General features: G+C 35.5%; 2 protein-coding genes across 6 annotated transcripts in view; one reads left to right on the plus strand and one right to left on the minus strand.

The window, feature by feature from the left end:
- Positions 1-8,577, minus strand: part of LOC120620762 (uncharacterized) — a 33,030-nt gene extending 24,453 nt beyond the window's left edge. Inside the window, exon 1 of one of the 4 annotated variants that reach the window (XM_039885663.1) lies at positions 8,102-8,577. In XM_039885663.1, the coding sequence (XP_039741597.1) occupies positions 8,102-8,383 (282 nt within the window). In that variant the 5' untranslated portion in view covers positions 8,384-8,577. The remainder of the gene's footprint in view (positions 1-8,101) is intronic. The other 3 variants (XM_039885661.1, XM_039885662.1, XM_039885664.1) reach the window with 3 other exon arrangements.
- A 59-nt stretch (positions 8,578-8,636) lies between these two features.
- The window catches only part of SRP54 (signal recognition particle 54), a 33,979-nt gene continuing 26,026 nt past the window's right edge, over positions 8,637-16,589 (plus strand). The window contains exons 1-2 of one of the 2 annotated variants that reach the window (XM_039885659.1): positions 8,682-8,889; positions 15,273-15,409. The gene's annotated coding sequence lies outside the window, so the exon portion shown is untranslated. Of the gene's footprint in view, positions 8,890-15,272; positions 15,410-16,589 lie in introns of both variants that reach the window. The other variant, XM_039885658.1, reaches the window with a different exon arrangement.

A 16,589-nucleotide genomic window follows, 5' to 3' on the forward strand; every position in this document is an offset into this window, starting at 1 on the left:
GGAAATAACTCAACAGGCAATCACAGAGCACTCTAAAAGCTAGAACAAAGATGATGTACTATTCAGGGACCTTAGGACTTAGGTCACTGCAGTGAGTTCCCTGGGTTTTCTTATCTTCCATGTATCCTGAAATGAGCACCAGAGAAGCCTGCATCCCAGGACTACTAACAGGCATAGATCAAAAAGAGAACTAAGAAAAGCCTGCTCTCTCTCACCAAAGACTGATAAAGGGGAAGAACAACAGAGACCTATTAGGGAGCCCTAATGCACACTCTGCACCTCTGGCTGTGGCATGCAATCCAGGTAATCGGTAGTAACAAGGGAGCCTGCTGTCTCCAGGCCCTCTACCTACTGGCATAAAGAGACATTGGCCTGGCATCTCCCAGCCTTCTGTCTAGTGGCAGAGAGCAAACCAGACCCTGCTTGTCCCCCTATCCTCACCAGTGGAAGGCAGCTCAGTGACATGAGTGGTACAGGAAAGTGTTTTTCCCCCTGCAGGCGACACCAACATAGATTGAGCAGGAACCCTAGAAGTACCAAAGAACAAAGCAGACCTGAACAGCACTGCAAGAGCACTGAAAACTAAATTGTTATCAGAGCTACAGCCCACAAAAGTAGGCCAGAACCAAAAGGTTGAACTTAAATAGGGCAACTGCCTACTAAGATAGAAGACTTGAATAGGATCAAGTCTTAGCATAATATTCAAATTATCTAGGATACAATCCAAAATCACTTATCATACCAAGAACAGGAAAAATCACAATTTGAATCTGGCAATTCAGATACTAATAGTCAAATGAATCAAAATTTGGATTATCAGAAAAGGATTTCAAAGCAAGCATCAAAAAATGCTTCAATAAGCAATGATAAATTCTCTTATAACGTGAAAAAAAAATCTCAGCAAAGAAATAAAAGTCATTAAAAAGAATTAAATGGAAATTATAAAACTGAAAAATACAATAATCAAAATAAAAAAAAAAACTTGCTGGATGGCCCGACAGTAGAACAGACATAACAGGATAAAATAAAATTATTGAACTTGAGAACAGATCGATATAAAATTTACTTCATATGAAAAACAGAGAAAATAGACTGAAAAAAGTAACTGAACACAGCCTCAGGGATTTGTGGAACAATACAAAGATCTAACATTAGTATCAGAGTTCCAGAAGTGGGAGAAAGAGTATGGGGATGAAAAGTATTTGAAGAAATGTAATGGAAAACCCCCCAAATTTGGTGAAAGACATAAACCTACAGATTTAAGAAGCGGAGCAAACTCCAAATAAGATAGAACCAAAGAAATCCATATAAGGACATATCTATTAAACGTCTGAAAACAAAAGACAAAGAACAAATCTTAAAACAACCAGAGAGACATGATTTATTACCTATAGGGGAATATCAATTCAAACAACAGTGAAGTTTTCATCTGAAACCACAGGCGCCAGAAGGAAGTTACAACATTTTTTAAGTGCTGGAAAAAAAGGACTGCAAACTGTGACTTTTATATTGAATGAAATTATTATTCAGGAATGAAGAAGAAATAAAGACATCCTTGAATAAAGGAAAACTAAGAGAATTTGTTGCCAGCAGACCTACTCTTAGAGAATGACTATAGGAAGCTCTCCAACACAAAGGAAATAGCAGAAGACTTAGAACTTCGGAAAGGAAAGAACAACAAAATGGATAAAAATAGAGTAAATATAATAGACTATCTTCCTCCTTATTAGTTTCTTAAACCATATTTGATGGTTAAATCAAATTTATAAAACCATCTGATATAGTGCTCAATATACCTAGAGGAAATACAAAATATATATTTAAAAAGTGGGGGAGGGTAAAAGGATATAAATGGAAGTAAGATTTCAATATTTCACTTGAGTGATAAGATGCTGACACCAGTAGATGGTAATGTTACATATTATATAAGAGCAACCACACACACACACACACACACACACACACACACACACACACACACTACACACTACACAAAGAGATATACTCAGAAACATAAATAAGAACAGAATCTAAAACTATTCTAGTCACCCTAGGAAGGCCAGAAGAGATAAAAAGAGGCTGAGAAACATCAGAAACAAACAGAAGGCAAACAATAACATACTACATAAGCTCTAACATATCAACAATTACTTTAAAGGTAAATGGTCTAAATACAGCAATTAAAAGACAGAAATTGGCAAAGTAGATTTAAAAACACAATCCAACTATATGTTAATAGAAACCTACTTCAAACATAATGTCATAGGAAGATTGAATGTAAAAGGATGAAAAAATATATCGTGCAAATATTAGTTTAAAAAAATAGTGGCTATATTAATATGAGATAGACTTTAAAGCAAAGAAAATTATTACGGACAAATAAGAATATTACGTAATAATAAAAGAATCCATCCATCAAGAAAACATGTCGATCCTAAATGTGCATACACCAAACAATAGAACTTCAAAATACATGAAACAAAAACTGATAGAGCTGAAAGGAGAAACAGACAAATCCACTACTGTAACTGGAGACTTCAACACCCCACTCTCAGCAACTGATAGAACTACTAGTCAGAAAATCAGCAAAGATATAGAACTGAAAATATCTTCAACCAACAAAATTGAATAGATATTTCTATAACACTCCACTAAACGAAAGAAGAGCACACAGTTTTTTCCAAGTACCCATAGAATATTCACCAAGATAAACCATATTATGGGTCATAAAAAAATACCAAAAAATTGAAAAGAACTGAAATCATACAGAATTATCTTCTCTGACCATAAAGGAGTCAAACTGGAAATCAGTAACATAAAAGACAAAAGGCAAATCTCTAAATAGCATGCTTTTAAATAATAGCTACTGTAATCAAGTCAGTGTGGTACTGGTCAAGGAGAGACATAAATCAATAGAAAAGAATAGAGGATGTAGAAATAGATCCACACAAAATGTCCAGCTGATTTTCGAAGACGGAAAAGCAATTCAATGGAGAAAGGATAGTCTTTTAAACAAGGGGAAAAAAAATAAACTTCAACTAAACCCCACACCTTACACACATTAACTTGGATTAAAACACAAAACCACAATTCTTTTAGGAAAAAAAAAAACCAAAACCTGAAACTATAAACTTGACATCAAAAAAGGAAAAATGAATAAATTGGAACACATCAAAATTAAAAACTTTTGCTTTGCAAAAACTGTTAAAAGAGGATGAACAAATACGCCACCCATCCACCAAGCCCCTAGAGATCTATTTCCTTTTATTATAGGTAAGTTTACATTTTCTAGAGTTTTATATATAAATGGAATCATATAGTATGCAGTCATTTTTTAGTATGGCTTCTTTCATTGAGCATAATTTATCCATGTTGTTGCACATATAAACACTTCATTCCATGTATTTGACAAGTAGTATTCCACTATAAAATATACCACAATTTGTTCATCCATTCACCTGTTTCTAAGATGCCTCCCTCCTTCCCTTTTTCTTGACACATTGTACTAGCTCTATTATGATGGTGAATAGAAGTGATGAGTATACATCCTTGTCTTGTTCCTGATCTTAGGTGAAAGAATTCAGTCTTTCATCACTAAGTCTGATTACCTGTAGATTCTTCATAGATGCCCTCCATCAGGCTGAGAATGTTCCCTTCTGCTCTTAGTCTGATGAGAGTTTTTATCAGGAAGAGATGCTGGATATTGTTAAATGCTTTTTTTAAAATGCCTATTGGTATAATCATAGTTTTTCTTTTTAGTTAATATAGTGAATTACATCAATTGATTTTCTAATGTTAGAATAACAGTATATTCCTGAGATAAACTCACTTGTTCATGATGTATTATTCTTTTTATATACTATGGCCATTTTTAATATACAACAACTGGGCTAGAGAGAAAAGTACAAATATTTTTATTTGATTTTCAAAGGTAACCATTTGCTCAGTATAATTTTTCAGTTTGAAAAACAATCTATTTTATTACCTCATATACTTAATAACTTTCACAAATTCATATGGTTTCAATAAAGATAGGAAAATCTTTAAGTTATATGGATACTTCCTCAGCATAATATGATATAGAACTGGAGCAGTCTGCTTGTTGTCTGACAAATATAAGTAGATCCAGGCTTTGCTTTTTCAATTTGTAGATATTTCAAAGAACTAACAGCAACATGTCCAATTCTGCTTGGTGAAGATATATTTAAAATATAGGACACAGAGAAGCGTCTAAAAGCTTCCAGTCACTTACTGTTATCTTCCTTAAGTATTTAAATATTTTCTTGATTTTGTTAATTTACTTATAGCAAACCCTAATTTTCTATCTTTAGTAAATTGATTCCTAATAGAAACTCTTACGGGCTGGTTTGACTTTCTCATTTGTATTTTCATAATCTGGAAAAATTCAGAGGCTTCAGAATAGCATTTAACAGATAGCTGTTTAAATGTATTTGTTTATATGCTTATCAGGGACCTCAACTTAATGGACTGCAGTCACTCTCCTATACTTTGAAATCTAGATAGCCTACTTTATTCAAATAAATAGAAGAAAACAGATGTTCTGCCACAAGATCAGAATCAATGAGTTGAGTTCCTGCTATACTTTTTACTCCTTATTTATTTGCAAGGGTGGCAGAGTGGTGGTGGTATCCTTGTGTGCTTGTCGCTCAGATTTGGTTCATCCTTCTTATACAGGTGTTCATTTGTTTCCTAGACCTTTGGCCTAAGCTGTAACCAAACTAAAATGTAGGCTCCTACCTTTATTTCTTGTATGTCTTCAGTTTATATCAGACATTTAATATGCACTTGGCTCTGCCCTGGTCTAAACTTCTGGTTCTACCAGCCTGATCCAAAATGACCTCAGGCCTTAGTGTGATAATCTCACTATTCCTTCAGAAACCAGGAATATTATTCTTCCTTTTGTGTATTTAAAATTATGATTGTACCTGCTAGCAATATGTAGATATTTGTTAGTTTCAATAAACTCTATGAAGCTCAAAACCAAAATCATACTCAACACCTATTATTGTCTCTTGTTATTCCATTAATGGTATAAAAATTCAAGGAGTTATAATTATTAAAGGTCTAAACAGATGTTATACAAGTAAGATATTATACAAGTAATAATACTAGAAAATAAAAAAAATAAAACTTTTTTTCCCTAGAAGAAGGAAATTAATTAGGAAAATGAAAAATGGAAGACTCTCTTGTGCTGTATTTAGAGCCACTTCATGAAAAGGCTAAGAGTTTCTGTTTGGGAAGATGAGAACGTTCTAGAGATGGATGGTGATGATGGATGCACAATGTAAATGTATTTAATGCCACTGAACTGGACACTTAAAAATGGCTAAAATGGTAAATTTTATGTTATGTATGTTTTAACACTTAAATGGTATTCTAAGAAATTACACTACTTTTTAAGATGTACATTATAACATACTTCTTCATCTTAAGCTAAGTGACACTCTTGTGTCTTAAAATATTCATGTCAATAAACATTCTTCAGAAACTCAAGTTGTTTTTTAAAATTTTTTTAACAAACTGCTTGAGCTTCTCTGACCATAGGGTTTGCTAGAAAAAGGCACAGACAGTGCTTTTTTAAAAAGTAAAAATAGATTCGTTAGTCAGTGAAATTGAATCTTCTTGTTTACAAAATCATATTCCAAACATGCTTCCAAGTTTTCCTGATTTTGAAAAATAGATGCCTCTAAAACTGGAGATTTAGATTACAAGTGGCTCCACAGAACTAAAATCTTGATGGTATATTTTAGTAATTGTGCAGTTGCCAGAACCAGGCAGTAGGTGGCATTTTTTGCAGGCACTCAGGGCTTTTGGAATAAAAGATCTTGTGTTTAGAAATGTAGAAAATAAACCAAATAGAAATTAGCACTGTTTTATAAACAATTTGAATATGATGAATAAAATTGGCAATTCAGGGCTTAATTGAAGTGACAGGAAACTCAGCATATTTTGGAAATTACAACTCTGCATCTTGCACCTGTGCATAAATATAAAGCTACTTCTCTGGTTTTCTCTCCTTTAGAGGCTAAAACCTCACTATCAGATGTCCAAGTTAATTTTAGTTTGGCATCTTATCTAAAATCTTCCCCCGAATGCATAATAATAATAATAATAATAATAATACCCAAACCTACTAATTGACTCTAATATCACATAGAGAATTCCAGGAAGAAGTCAGTGTTGAGTCTAAAATTGGGAATCATCACCTGAAAGAATAAAATGCGTAGAAGAAAACATAGGTACTAAACTTAGATTTTATGAATTTGACCTCAAAGGAAAGCAAGTAAAAGCAAAAACAAATGAATGAAACTATATCAAACTAAAAAGCTTCTGCACAGCAAAAGAAACCATCAACGAAACAAACAGGCAACCAAGATAATGGGAGAAGATATTTGCAAACAATGCCCCCATTAAGGGACTAATATCCAAAATATATAAAGAACTTATACAACCAACAACAAAAAAGCAAACAATCCAATTAAAAAATGGGCAGAGGAACTGAAGAGGCACTTCTCCCAAGAAGACATACAAATGGCCAACATCTTATGAAGAGATACTCATCTTCACTAGCTATTAGGGAAAAGCAAATCAAAATCACAATGAGATACCACATGACACCTGTTAGAATGTCTACCATCAACAAAGTAAGTAATAACAAGTGTTGGAGAGTTTGTGGGGAAAAGGAACCCTCAAATACTACTGGAGGGACTGCAAATTGGTACAGTCACTGTGGAAAACAGTATGGAGGTTCCTCAAAAAATTAGGACTAGAATTACTGTATGACCCAGAAATCCCTCTTCTGGGTATTTACCCCTAAAATTTGAAAACATTTATTCATAAAGCTATATGTACCCCTATGTTCACTTAGCACTATTCACAGTGGCTAAGACAGGGAAACAACTGAAATGTCCTTTGATAAATGATTGGATAAAGATATGGCACATATGTGCAAGGGAATATTACTCAGCCATAAGAAAAAATGAAATAGTCATTTACAACAACATGGATGGATCTTGAGACTATCTGGCTAAGGGAAATAACATGATTTCACTCAGATGTGGGATATAAAACTGAAAGCAACAAACAAATGAGACAAAAACTCAATGGCACAAATAACAATTCAGTGGATGGGGGAGTAGAAAAGGGTAAAGGGGAGTCAAACATATGGTGAATGAAGGAGATTTGACTTTGGGTGGTGAACACAATGCAATATACAGATGATGTATTATAGAATTGTACACTTGAAACATAATTTTATTAACCAACGTTACCCCAATAAATTTAATTTAAAAAAATGAAAAAAAACTTTTGGGAGTCATGAGCAACCAGATATATTTCAGGTCATGAGTCTGGATGAAAATAAAGGCGGTAATCAACATTAAGAGGTATAGAGGCATAGTATGGTTTGGCACAGTTCTCAAACAAGGAATATCTAATTTTCTTGTGCTTTCACTACGCTTCACTTTGCCAAAATAGATCTATCCCATTCTTCAATAACTAGACCTACTTACCACATTTCCGTGATTCTAACTTGTGCTTTTTAATTACTATTAATTTTGTTAACAGTTTAAAATCAAAGTCTTTGCCCCCCTTTTCTCTTTCCCCACCTTGGAAAAACTTTTAAATTGACGGTTCCTTTTATAATTGAGAAAATATACTATCTACAGGTGATTTTGCCTGCAGGGCGAAAGCTTCCACCTCTACACCCTAAAACTTCTATCGCAAAGTGCTTTTTTAGTAGTATCCTACTTACTGGTCGCCACAAGTTTGTGAGAGTAATGGGCGAGGGGGGCTACCTTCTCCTCATTCCTTCACAATAAGGGTTAGGCACAAGGAGGCTTTAGCGGCTCGTCTGAAGTCTGTAGCGCAACTACAAACAACCCAGAGCTTGCACCTAATCTTCCTGCACCAAATGCCAAACTGGACTCTGAATCTGCCAAGGTTTGAGATGTGCCCGGGTCAGCCTGCCCCACAACAGAGCAGAGAGCTGCAGAGCGACTCCATGGAGGCGTTCTGGCTTCACCCTAAGTCCTCAAAGTATCCTTGCCCCAACCGCCTGCCTCTGGCTCCGGTCGCTTACGGGTAGTTCGCATCCACTCCAGCAGCGCTGGGAGGTCTGCCGGAGCCATCGCACCGAGTAGCTGCAGTATTGCTTGCCGCGCGGAGCCGAATTCCATATTGGAGTAGAAAGCAGCGTCGGGGAAGGTTCAACGTGCGCACGCGCGAGCAGAGGCCGACAGCGACACCTGATCCAACCCTCCGTAGAACCCTTCTTCCTCGGCTGCAAAAGCCCTAAGCCCCGCCCCCTTCTCGGAGTTCTCACGTGCTCCCGGATAATCTCTACATTTAATCGCACCCCCATCTCTCATCTTTTCCCTTTCAACTGGTAGTGCTCAGTTTAGTCACTTTTTCTTAAGGCGGTTCTTCGAGGCCGGACTTCTCTCCTGAGATCGCCTCCTATAGTTCTACAAACTGTGTTGCCGTAGTTGTTGAGCGATAGAAAATGAATGTCAAAGGCCAGTGGAAGCAAAGAAACATCAAAACCCCTTTCAGTAAACGCCCAGAAGGAACGCTAGGGGTGCCCCGGAAGCGGAAATCTCTCCTCTACATGAAAGGCTGGACTACGCCGAGTGGTGACGTTTCCTCATTGGGCGGAAGGTTCGGTGGCAGTCGTCGGTCTTCCAGCTGGTGGGAGTTGGCGTCGCGGTGCTGGGTTCTGGGACCCTCGTTTATATAGTTTGGGAAGTCGGCTGTGCGGTCGCACGTGTCTGTCTCATCCCCACTTCCCTCTGTTTCCTCCCACGGCGTGGGGCCTCGCGAAGGAATCCCTGGCCCCTTCGGGCCACGGCAGTAGCGGTGCCTTTTGCGGTAAGTGGCTCCCCTTTCCCGCCCCAGACTGCGGACTGGCAGCTAGGGGGCAGCCCCCAACCCTGCTTAGGGGCTTTCCTGTCCACCGACTATTGTCACCGAGACTGAGGTGTCATGGCCCTTTTTCATCTCATGTCTCCCGCATTAGAAGTTATGTTAAAAGATGCGCTGTGATCTTTTAAAGTTGTTTTCAGATAGCCTGAGCCAAATTACTTGTAGGCAATTGCAGGCCTGACCCTGTTTTACTCTCCTGATTAAAAATGTTGATATGACTGCTTCCCCGAAAACCTTTTGACGTATACCAAAATTTATTTTTCCCTGTTTGTTGTGCTTAACACATTGTTCTACATATAGTAGGCATTCAATAAATGAATAAGGAATATCGATTCAATGCCAATGATGACTTTAAGATGTATTGATGGCTCTCTGTAGCATTGACACTACTGACCATCCATTCCTTGAAACTCTACCTCATTGACGTTCTTGATGCTATTCTCACCTAGTTCTTTCATATGCTTAGTTTAACAACAACAACAACAAAAGAAAAATGTTTACTCATTCTTAGCTACAGGGGTACAGAAATGAATGACACAAATCCAGTCATTGGGGAGGTAACAGTACAGTGAGAGAGAGGCACATGAATATACATTATATCAAGATGGGTAATGAGAAACTCTAGTAAGGTATAAAGAGCGAAGAGCTATGGAAACAGAGATGAGAATTACAGGTGATTTGTGACCCTCAGCAAGTTGCAATTCCAATCTAGCCTCAGTTTCCTAAATTTCCTAATAAGATTATTTTGAGGATGAAAGATATGAGGTTGTTGATAGTGAAAGAGGTTGTGCATTTGTGGGTACGGGGAGTATATGGAAACTATGCACTTTCTGCTCAGTTTTGCTGTGAACCTAAAACTGCTCTAAAAAAATAAAGTTTATTAATTAAAATTTTAAAAGAAAGGTATGAGGATTGAAAGATTAAGTGACGTATTTTGGTGCAAAGCCTGGAGGATAGCAGTGGTGGTCCTGAAGGGGAGGGGAAAGATTTCTCGCAAACCTCTTTCTCTCGATTTTTTGATATGGACAATTAGTATTTTCATACTTAATATATAAGTATTGTGCATCTTCAAGCCCTCCTTCAAACAGATTACTCCTCTAATTCCGGCTATCTGGAAATTCTGGACTTGTCATGGGAATATAGGAAGATAGCCATAAATGGTAGCTTTTACTCGTTTTAGTTGATATCTTTTGGAGAGGGAAAGGGAATTAGTTAAAGCTTCTATCCTTTTGATTATTCTCAGTCTTAGTTGACATTCTCCTTTTAGTTGGCCCTTCATCATTGCTATGACCCAAATGAGTCTTGCACAAACTCCGGGAGAGTTCTCATCCATGGTTTCCGCAGCATTATCCTTGTATGACAACCATTTCCAAACCTTTTTCTCTCGCTTCTGTCTCATGAGTGATACAGTTCTTTAGTTATGAAAACTCAATAGATCCAAAACCAAATTCACTATCTCCACCTTCCTTTTCCCCCTTTTTCATTATTACCTATATCATAGATAGAAAAGTATATAAAAGCAGTGATACTTAGTGTGTTTTTTAGTTTTAACTCCTTGTTTCTAGTTGAATTTTGTATTATTTGTTCAATTTTAAAAAGGCTAATAAAATGAACACCTATATACTCAATATCCAACTTCAGTAGGACATTATAAATAACCTTTAAACTTCTTGAACCTTTTTCTCTATTAACTCCAACTTTCAAAGCAGCTTCTCTTTTTGCCTTCCATTCATTGGTTAATGGCATCACTAGCCATCTAGTTATTCAAACTAGAGGCCTCAGAGTCATTTTTGCCTTCTGCTTCTCCTTAATTCTCCAGAACCATCATTAGGTCCTGTAGATTCTGCTTTAAGGGTTAGCTCTTGGCTCCAGCCCTTTTTGACCCCATTTTGCCTTTTGCTTCCCTAGTTCAAGCCCATATTTCTGGACCAGATTTTGGGGATATGATTAGTGTATGTAGTCTCCTTGCTTTCAAGTTTTTCTCCCTTTAATGTATTTGCTACATTGTCTCTAATTTTTATACCATAGTACAGATTTTTCATTCTCTTGTTTTCTTTAATAATCATTCCCTTCATGCAGTGATTATTAAACCTGACTGCCCATCAATATAGCCAGTGAATTTTTCAAAATATATTTGCCTTGTTTTGCTTTTCAAGAATTTAGATGAGGCCACTTCCCTGAAAACCTTCTGATGTTTCCATCCTTGGAGATTCTGATTGAGTATTTAATTTTTAGCTGATAGTTGTTACCAGAACATCATTGAACTAACCCATTGCTCGAGCATATGCCTCTTATCCCTCCTCTTATATATGTTCTTTTCAAATTCAATGCAAACTACTTCCAAGGAATTTTTTGACTTTAATTTTTTTTTTGGTAACAGTTTATATAAAGCTTCTTTTTATGTTGACCTGACAGCCAAAAGTATTTTAAAGAAATGATTCTTAGTGTTTTTGAGTTATTATTACCCTTTATTGCTAATAGAATTTTTGGTGGACCTTTTCTGCTGTTAAACTATGAAGTGTTGCAGTGGTTTTATTTTTAACGTTAAAATTAGTTTTAAAATTTGAAAACAATTATTTTAATGAAGAAAGAATTTCCTGATATTTCTTGACATAATTGAGTAGAACCTTTTGTGCAGAATTAAAGAGAAGTCAGTGGTGGTATGATACGTAATTTATTTTTTGCAGTGAACAGAGTCTTGTCTGTGTTAAACTGATGTAATTCGTTGATTTGGAGTTAGAAATTTCTCATGCCGGGACAATTCCTAGAGCACTTAGTAGGTGTTTAATGAATGAATAACTAAATGAATACAAATGGCAACTCCATCTGAATCCCTGTTATAATATCACTCTAATTCTCACAAGGAGCACTTTGAAAAATAGTTTTCCCCTTGACTTAAAAATAATACTCTTAATCATTACCAAAACTTTGGAAATTACAAAAAGATAAGAAAATAAAAACTAGTTATTCACTATTCAGAGATGGCAGATATTATTTTCTAACAGTTTTACTGAAATAAAATATATATACTATACAGTTCACCTGAAGTGTATAATTCAGTGGTTTTTAGTTTATTTACAGAGTTGTGCAACCATAATCACAATTTTAGAATATTTTTATCACTCCATGAAGAAACCCCATCACCATTAATAATCAGTCCTCATTTTCCCCAAACTCCCAAGCCCTAAGCAACTATTATTATACTTTGTCTCTATAGATTTGTCTCTTCTGGACATTTCACATAAATGGAAGCTTATAATATATCGTCTTTTGTCACTTTGTTTTTTCATTTAGCATGATATTTTCAGGATTTGTCCATGTTGTAGCATATATCAGTACTTTCTTTCTTCTTATTATCAAATAATAATCCATTTTATGGATAGACTACATTTTATCAACTCATCAGTTGAAGGATATTTGGGTTGTTTCCACTTTTTGGCTAGTATGAATAATGCTGCTAATGAGCATTCATGTACAAGCTTTTGTGTGGATGTGTGTGTTCCTTTCTCTTGGAGTTCAATTGCTGGATTATAAAGTAACTCTATGTGTAACATTTTGAGGAATTGCCAAACTTTTCCAAAGGACTACGCTATTTTGCATTCCTACCAGCAGTGTATGAAGGTTGCGATTTCTCCACATTCTCACTAACACTCATTATTATCTGTCTTTTTGGTTATAGCCACCTAGTAGTGTGTGTGAAGAGGAATCTGATTGTACCCTGGTGGCTAATGTCATTTTTTGGATTTTTTTTTTTTTGGAGACAAAATATGGAATATATAATATATGCAATTTTATAGAAAATAAAATCTATAGGAAATATACCAAATATCGCTGGTGGTTATCAGGGAATAAGAGAGGTTAGGATTAAGGGAATTATATTTTCTACCTTTAATATTTCTATAATTTTTGAATTTTTACAGTGAACATGTGTCCTTTTGTAATCACGAAACAAAAAGATGAATTATTTCCTTGGAGGACTAAGTAGATTCAAAATGGAAAAAAGTATCCCTAAATTTAAAAGTCACAATTAATGTTATAATATTAGTTATTCAAATATAATAGTTTTACCAAATAAAATACCTTTAGGCCACTTTGTTAAATAAATTTACTTTTCTGTGGTCCTAGACTATCTATACACATGCTGTGCAGAATTTTTAAAAATATATTTTTAGTCAGGAAAAGTAAGTATGGTTTGGGCTATTGACTAGTTTATAGAAAAGTATATAATATGGAAGTGATTTTTCTAAAGATATTTACTAATATAATGTATTTGTATATTTACTTCTTTAGTCTAATGTTGATCCAATAAATTAGTCACTAACTAGAGCTTAGGAGAACTTTTCTATAGGGATATTCTTTGTACAATTATGCACCACTTAACAGTTGGGATACATTCTGAGAAATGTGTTGTTAGGCTATTTCGTTGTTGTGTGAACATCTTAGAGTGTACTCACAAACCTAAATGGTACTATTACCCTAGGCTAGATGGTATAGCCTATTGCTTCTAGGCTACAAAGCTGTATAGCATTTTACTGTAGTGAATGTTGTAACACATGGTAGGTAGGTATTTATATATCTAAACATAGAAAAGGTACTGTAAAAATATGGTATAAAAGATAAATGGTACACTTGTATAGGGCACTTAACATGAACAGAGCTTGCAGGACTGAAAGTTGCTCTGGGTGAGTCAGTGAGTGAGTAGTGAGTGAATGTGAAGGCCTAGGACATTCCTGTTAACTACTGTGGACTTTATAAACACCAGCATCACCAAGAACATGTGAGTAATATGTTGTATTACAGTATTACAACTGCTATGATGTCACTAGCAATAGGAATTTCTTAGCTTTATTATAATCTTATGGACCACCATAGTATATGCAGTCTTTCGTTCACTAAAACATTTTGCGGCACATGACTATAATAAGATTTGAAATCTTTATCATTAGTATCTGTTTATATAATCTCAGCTCAGGCAAGGTTCTGGTAGGAATATTTATAATTGTTTTTGTGGAAAAAAGTGGCTGGACACTCTAGCTTCTATTGAATAATAACTAGGTACATAAAGAATTAATACAGATTAACATTAAAAATCCAAACAATCCAATTAAAAAATTGGGCAAAGGACCTGAACAGACATTTCTTCAAAGAAGACGTACAGATGGCCAATAGACATTTGAAAAGATGTTCAGTGTCACTGATCATCACAGAAATGCAAGTTAAAACCACAGTGAGATATCACCTCATACCTGTCAGAATGGCTATCATTAATGAATGAACAAACAAGTGTTGGTGAGGGTGTGGAGAAAAGGGAACCCTCATGCACTGTTGGTGGGATTGCAAGTTGATGTAGCCAGTATGAAAACAGTATGGAAGTTCCTCAAAAAATTAAAAATAGAACTAATTAATGATCCAGCAATTCCATTTGTGAGTATTTATCTGAAGAAATCCAAAACACTAATTTGAAAAGATACATGCATCCTTATGTTCATTGCAGCATTATTTATGATAGCCAAGATATGAAAGCAATTTAAGTGTCCATCAATAGGAGATAAAGAAGAAGTAGTACATACATACAGTGTAATATTACTTGGCCATAAAAAAAGAATGAAATCTTACCAATGGCAACAACATGGATGGACCTAGATGGTATTATGCTAAGTGAAATAAGTCAGACAGAGAAAGACAAATACCATATGATTTCAATTATATGTGGAATCTAATGAACAATATAAATGAACAAACAAAATGGAAACATATTAATAGATACAGAGAGCAAACTGATGGTTGCCAGATGGGAGTAGGGGTGAGGGGTGGGTAAAAAAGATGAAGGGAGGAAGAAGTACAATTGGTAGTTGCAAATAGTCACAGGGATGTGAAGCACAGCATAAGGAATATAGTCAGTAATATTGTAATAACTATGTGAGTTAATATTGTAATAACTATGTGCCAGGTGAGTACTAGACTAATCGGGGGATCCTTCATAAGGTACACAAATATCTAACCACTATGCTGTACACCTGAAACTAATATAAAATAATATTGAATGTTAACAGTAATTGAAAAAATTAATTAAAAAAAATAACCAGGTACATGTTAAAGATTCCTGGGGTGGTTCCTGGGTAATGGGACAGGCACTTTAGTAGGGTTGTTCAGAAAATTTCCAGTTTACTCACAGTTCAGATAATACAGGGAGGTATCATTCACGAAAGGAAGTTAATAGTTAATGTATTAGGCACTTGCAGACAGTTTTAAACACATTGTCTCATTTAATCCTCACAACAGCCCTTCAGGGTAACTACCTTGATAATGGTGTTATCTCCATTTTGCAGGTGAGGAAAGTGAGGCTCAGAGAGATTAAGTAACTTGCCCAAAGTAACACAGCCAGTATGTAGCAGAGCTGGGATTTGAATTCAAGTCTGTCAGATTCCAAAGCCCATGCTCTTTCCAGTACTTCACACTACAGCAGGTAAGTATGATACTTGGCCCTGTGTATGCCTTACTTAGGGCACCCCACACTTGAGCCTGTTTCCATCATCTCACTATCCAACTCCTAGTCAGACTCCTGTTAGAAGAACATGTGACTTGGGCCAAGATCAGTCCTTGTACATCCTGATTGCAGTGATACTTATCAGTTCTTTCTGAATGTTGCAATTACTCTTCCATGAGGAGGAATGTACATCTTTTGCTTTCAAAATATGATTTCCTCCCTTGTAGTATAGCAGCAAAAGTTGTCCCTGGAGTTTGTCCACAATGATATTCAACTGGGTTGTTTAAATCATCATTCATACTTCTAGGACCTAAAGCTGTGTAGCCAAGGGATTGTGGGAAATCATTTTGCTTTTTTTTTTTGGTAGAGACTGGCCGTTCCATTTCTCACCCTGCTTATATCATAAAATTGTTGTGAGGGTGGAATAATAGCTGTTAAACCGTATGAAGTACTAACTATACAGTAATCCCTTTTCAACAGCCCCATCTAAGTAAAGATTCCTTTTTTATGAAATTCTAATATACACAGATTTACTTCTATAAATCTATTTAGCCTAGAAAATTTCGAGTGTGCTTGAATTGTAAATTACTCTAGTTTGAGACACAGTTAGCTATTAACGTTTAAAAAGATGTTTTGAATTTTAGTGTGCATATTAGAATAAGGTGAAGTTAGTTTTTCAGAATTTGTTGGAAATTCTTTTTAGGGAAATTCTGAAAAGTTTTAATAAGTAATGGGAAATGGATATTGATTGTATAATATCAGTTACCTAGGTCATTGATGTTCTTTTTTTCAATTACAGTTGACATACAATATTATATTAGTTTCAGGTGTACAACACTGTGATTTTCAAGTAATGGCAAATGAATTATTAATTGTACAATATCAGTTACCTAGGTCAGTGATTTTCTTCTGATTTGTGACATTATCTTCATTGGTTTGTTTTAGTGGCCTTTAATTGATATTTGTAAAGCCTTTAATGTCTTTGGTTCCCTAGTCTTGCTTTTTCCCTGAGATCTTAAATACACCTACCATTCATTCATAAAGTTTGTTTTCACCAAGGGCTTACTGTGTAAGACTGACGATAAAGCAGTGAGCTCACAGGAGAGCAAAAGAGGCAAAAATCTCTGCCCTCATGCACCTTACATTTCAATTGGGGCCT

This window comes from Pteropus medius, unplaced genomic scaffold (genome assembly GCF_902729225.1).
Source record: "Pteropus medius unplaced genomic scaffold, Ma_sr-lr_union100, whole genome shotgun sequence".
Lineage (NCBI taxonomy): Eukaryota > Metazoa > Chordata > Mammalia > Chiroptera > Pteropodidae > Pteropus > Pteropus medius.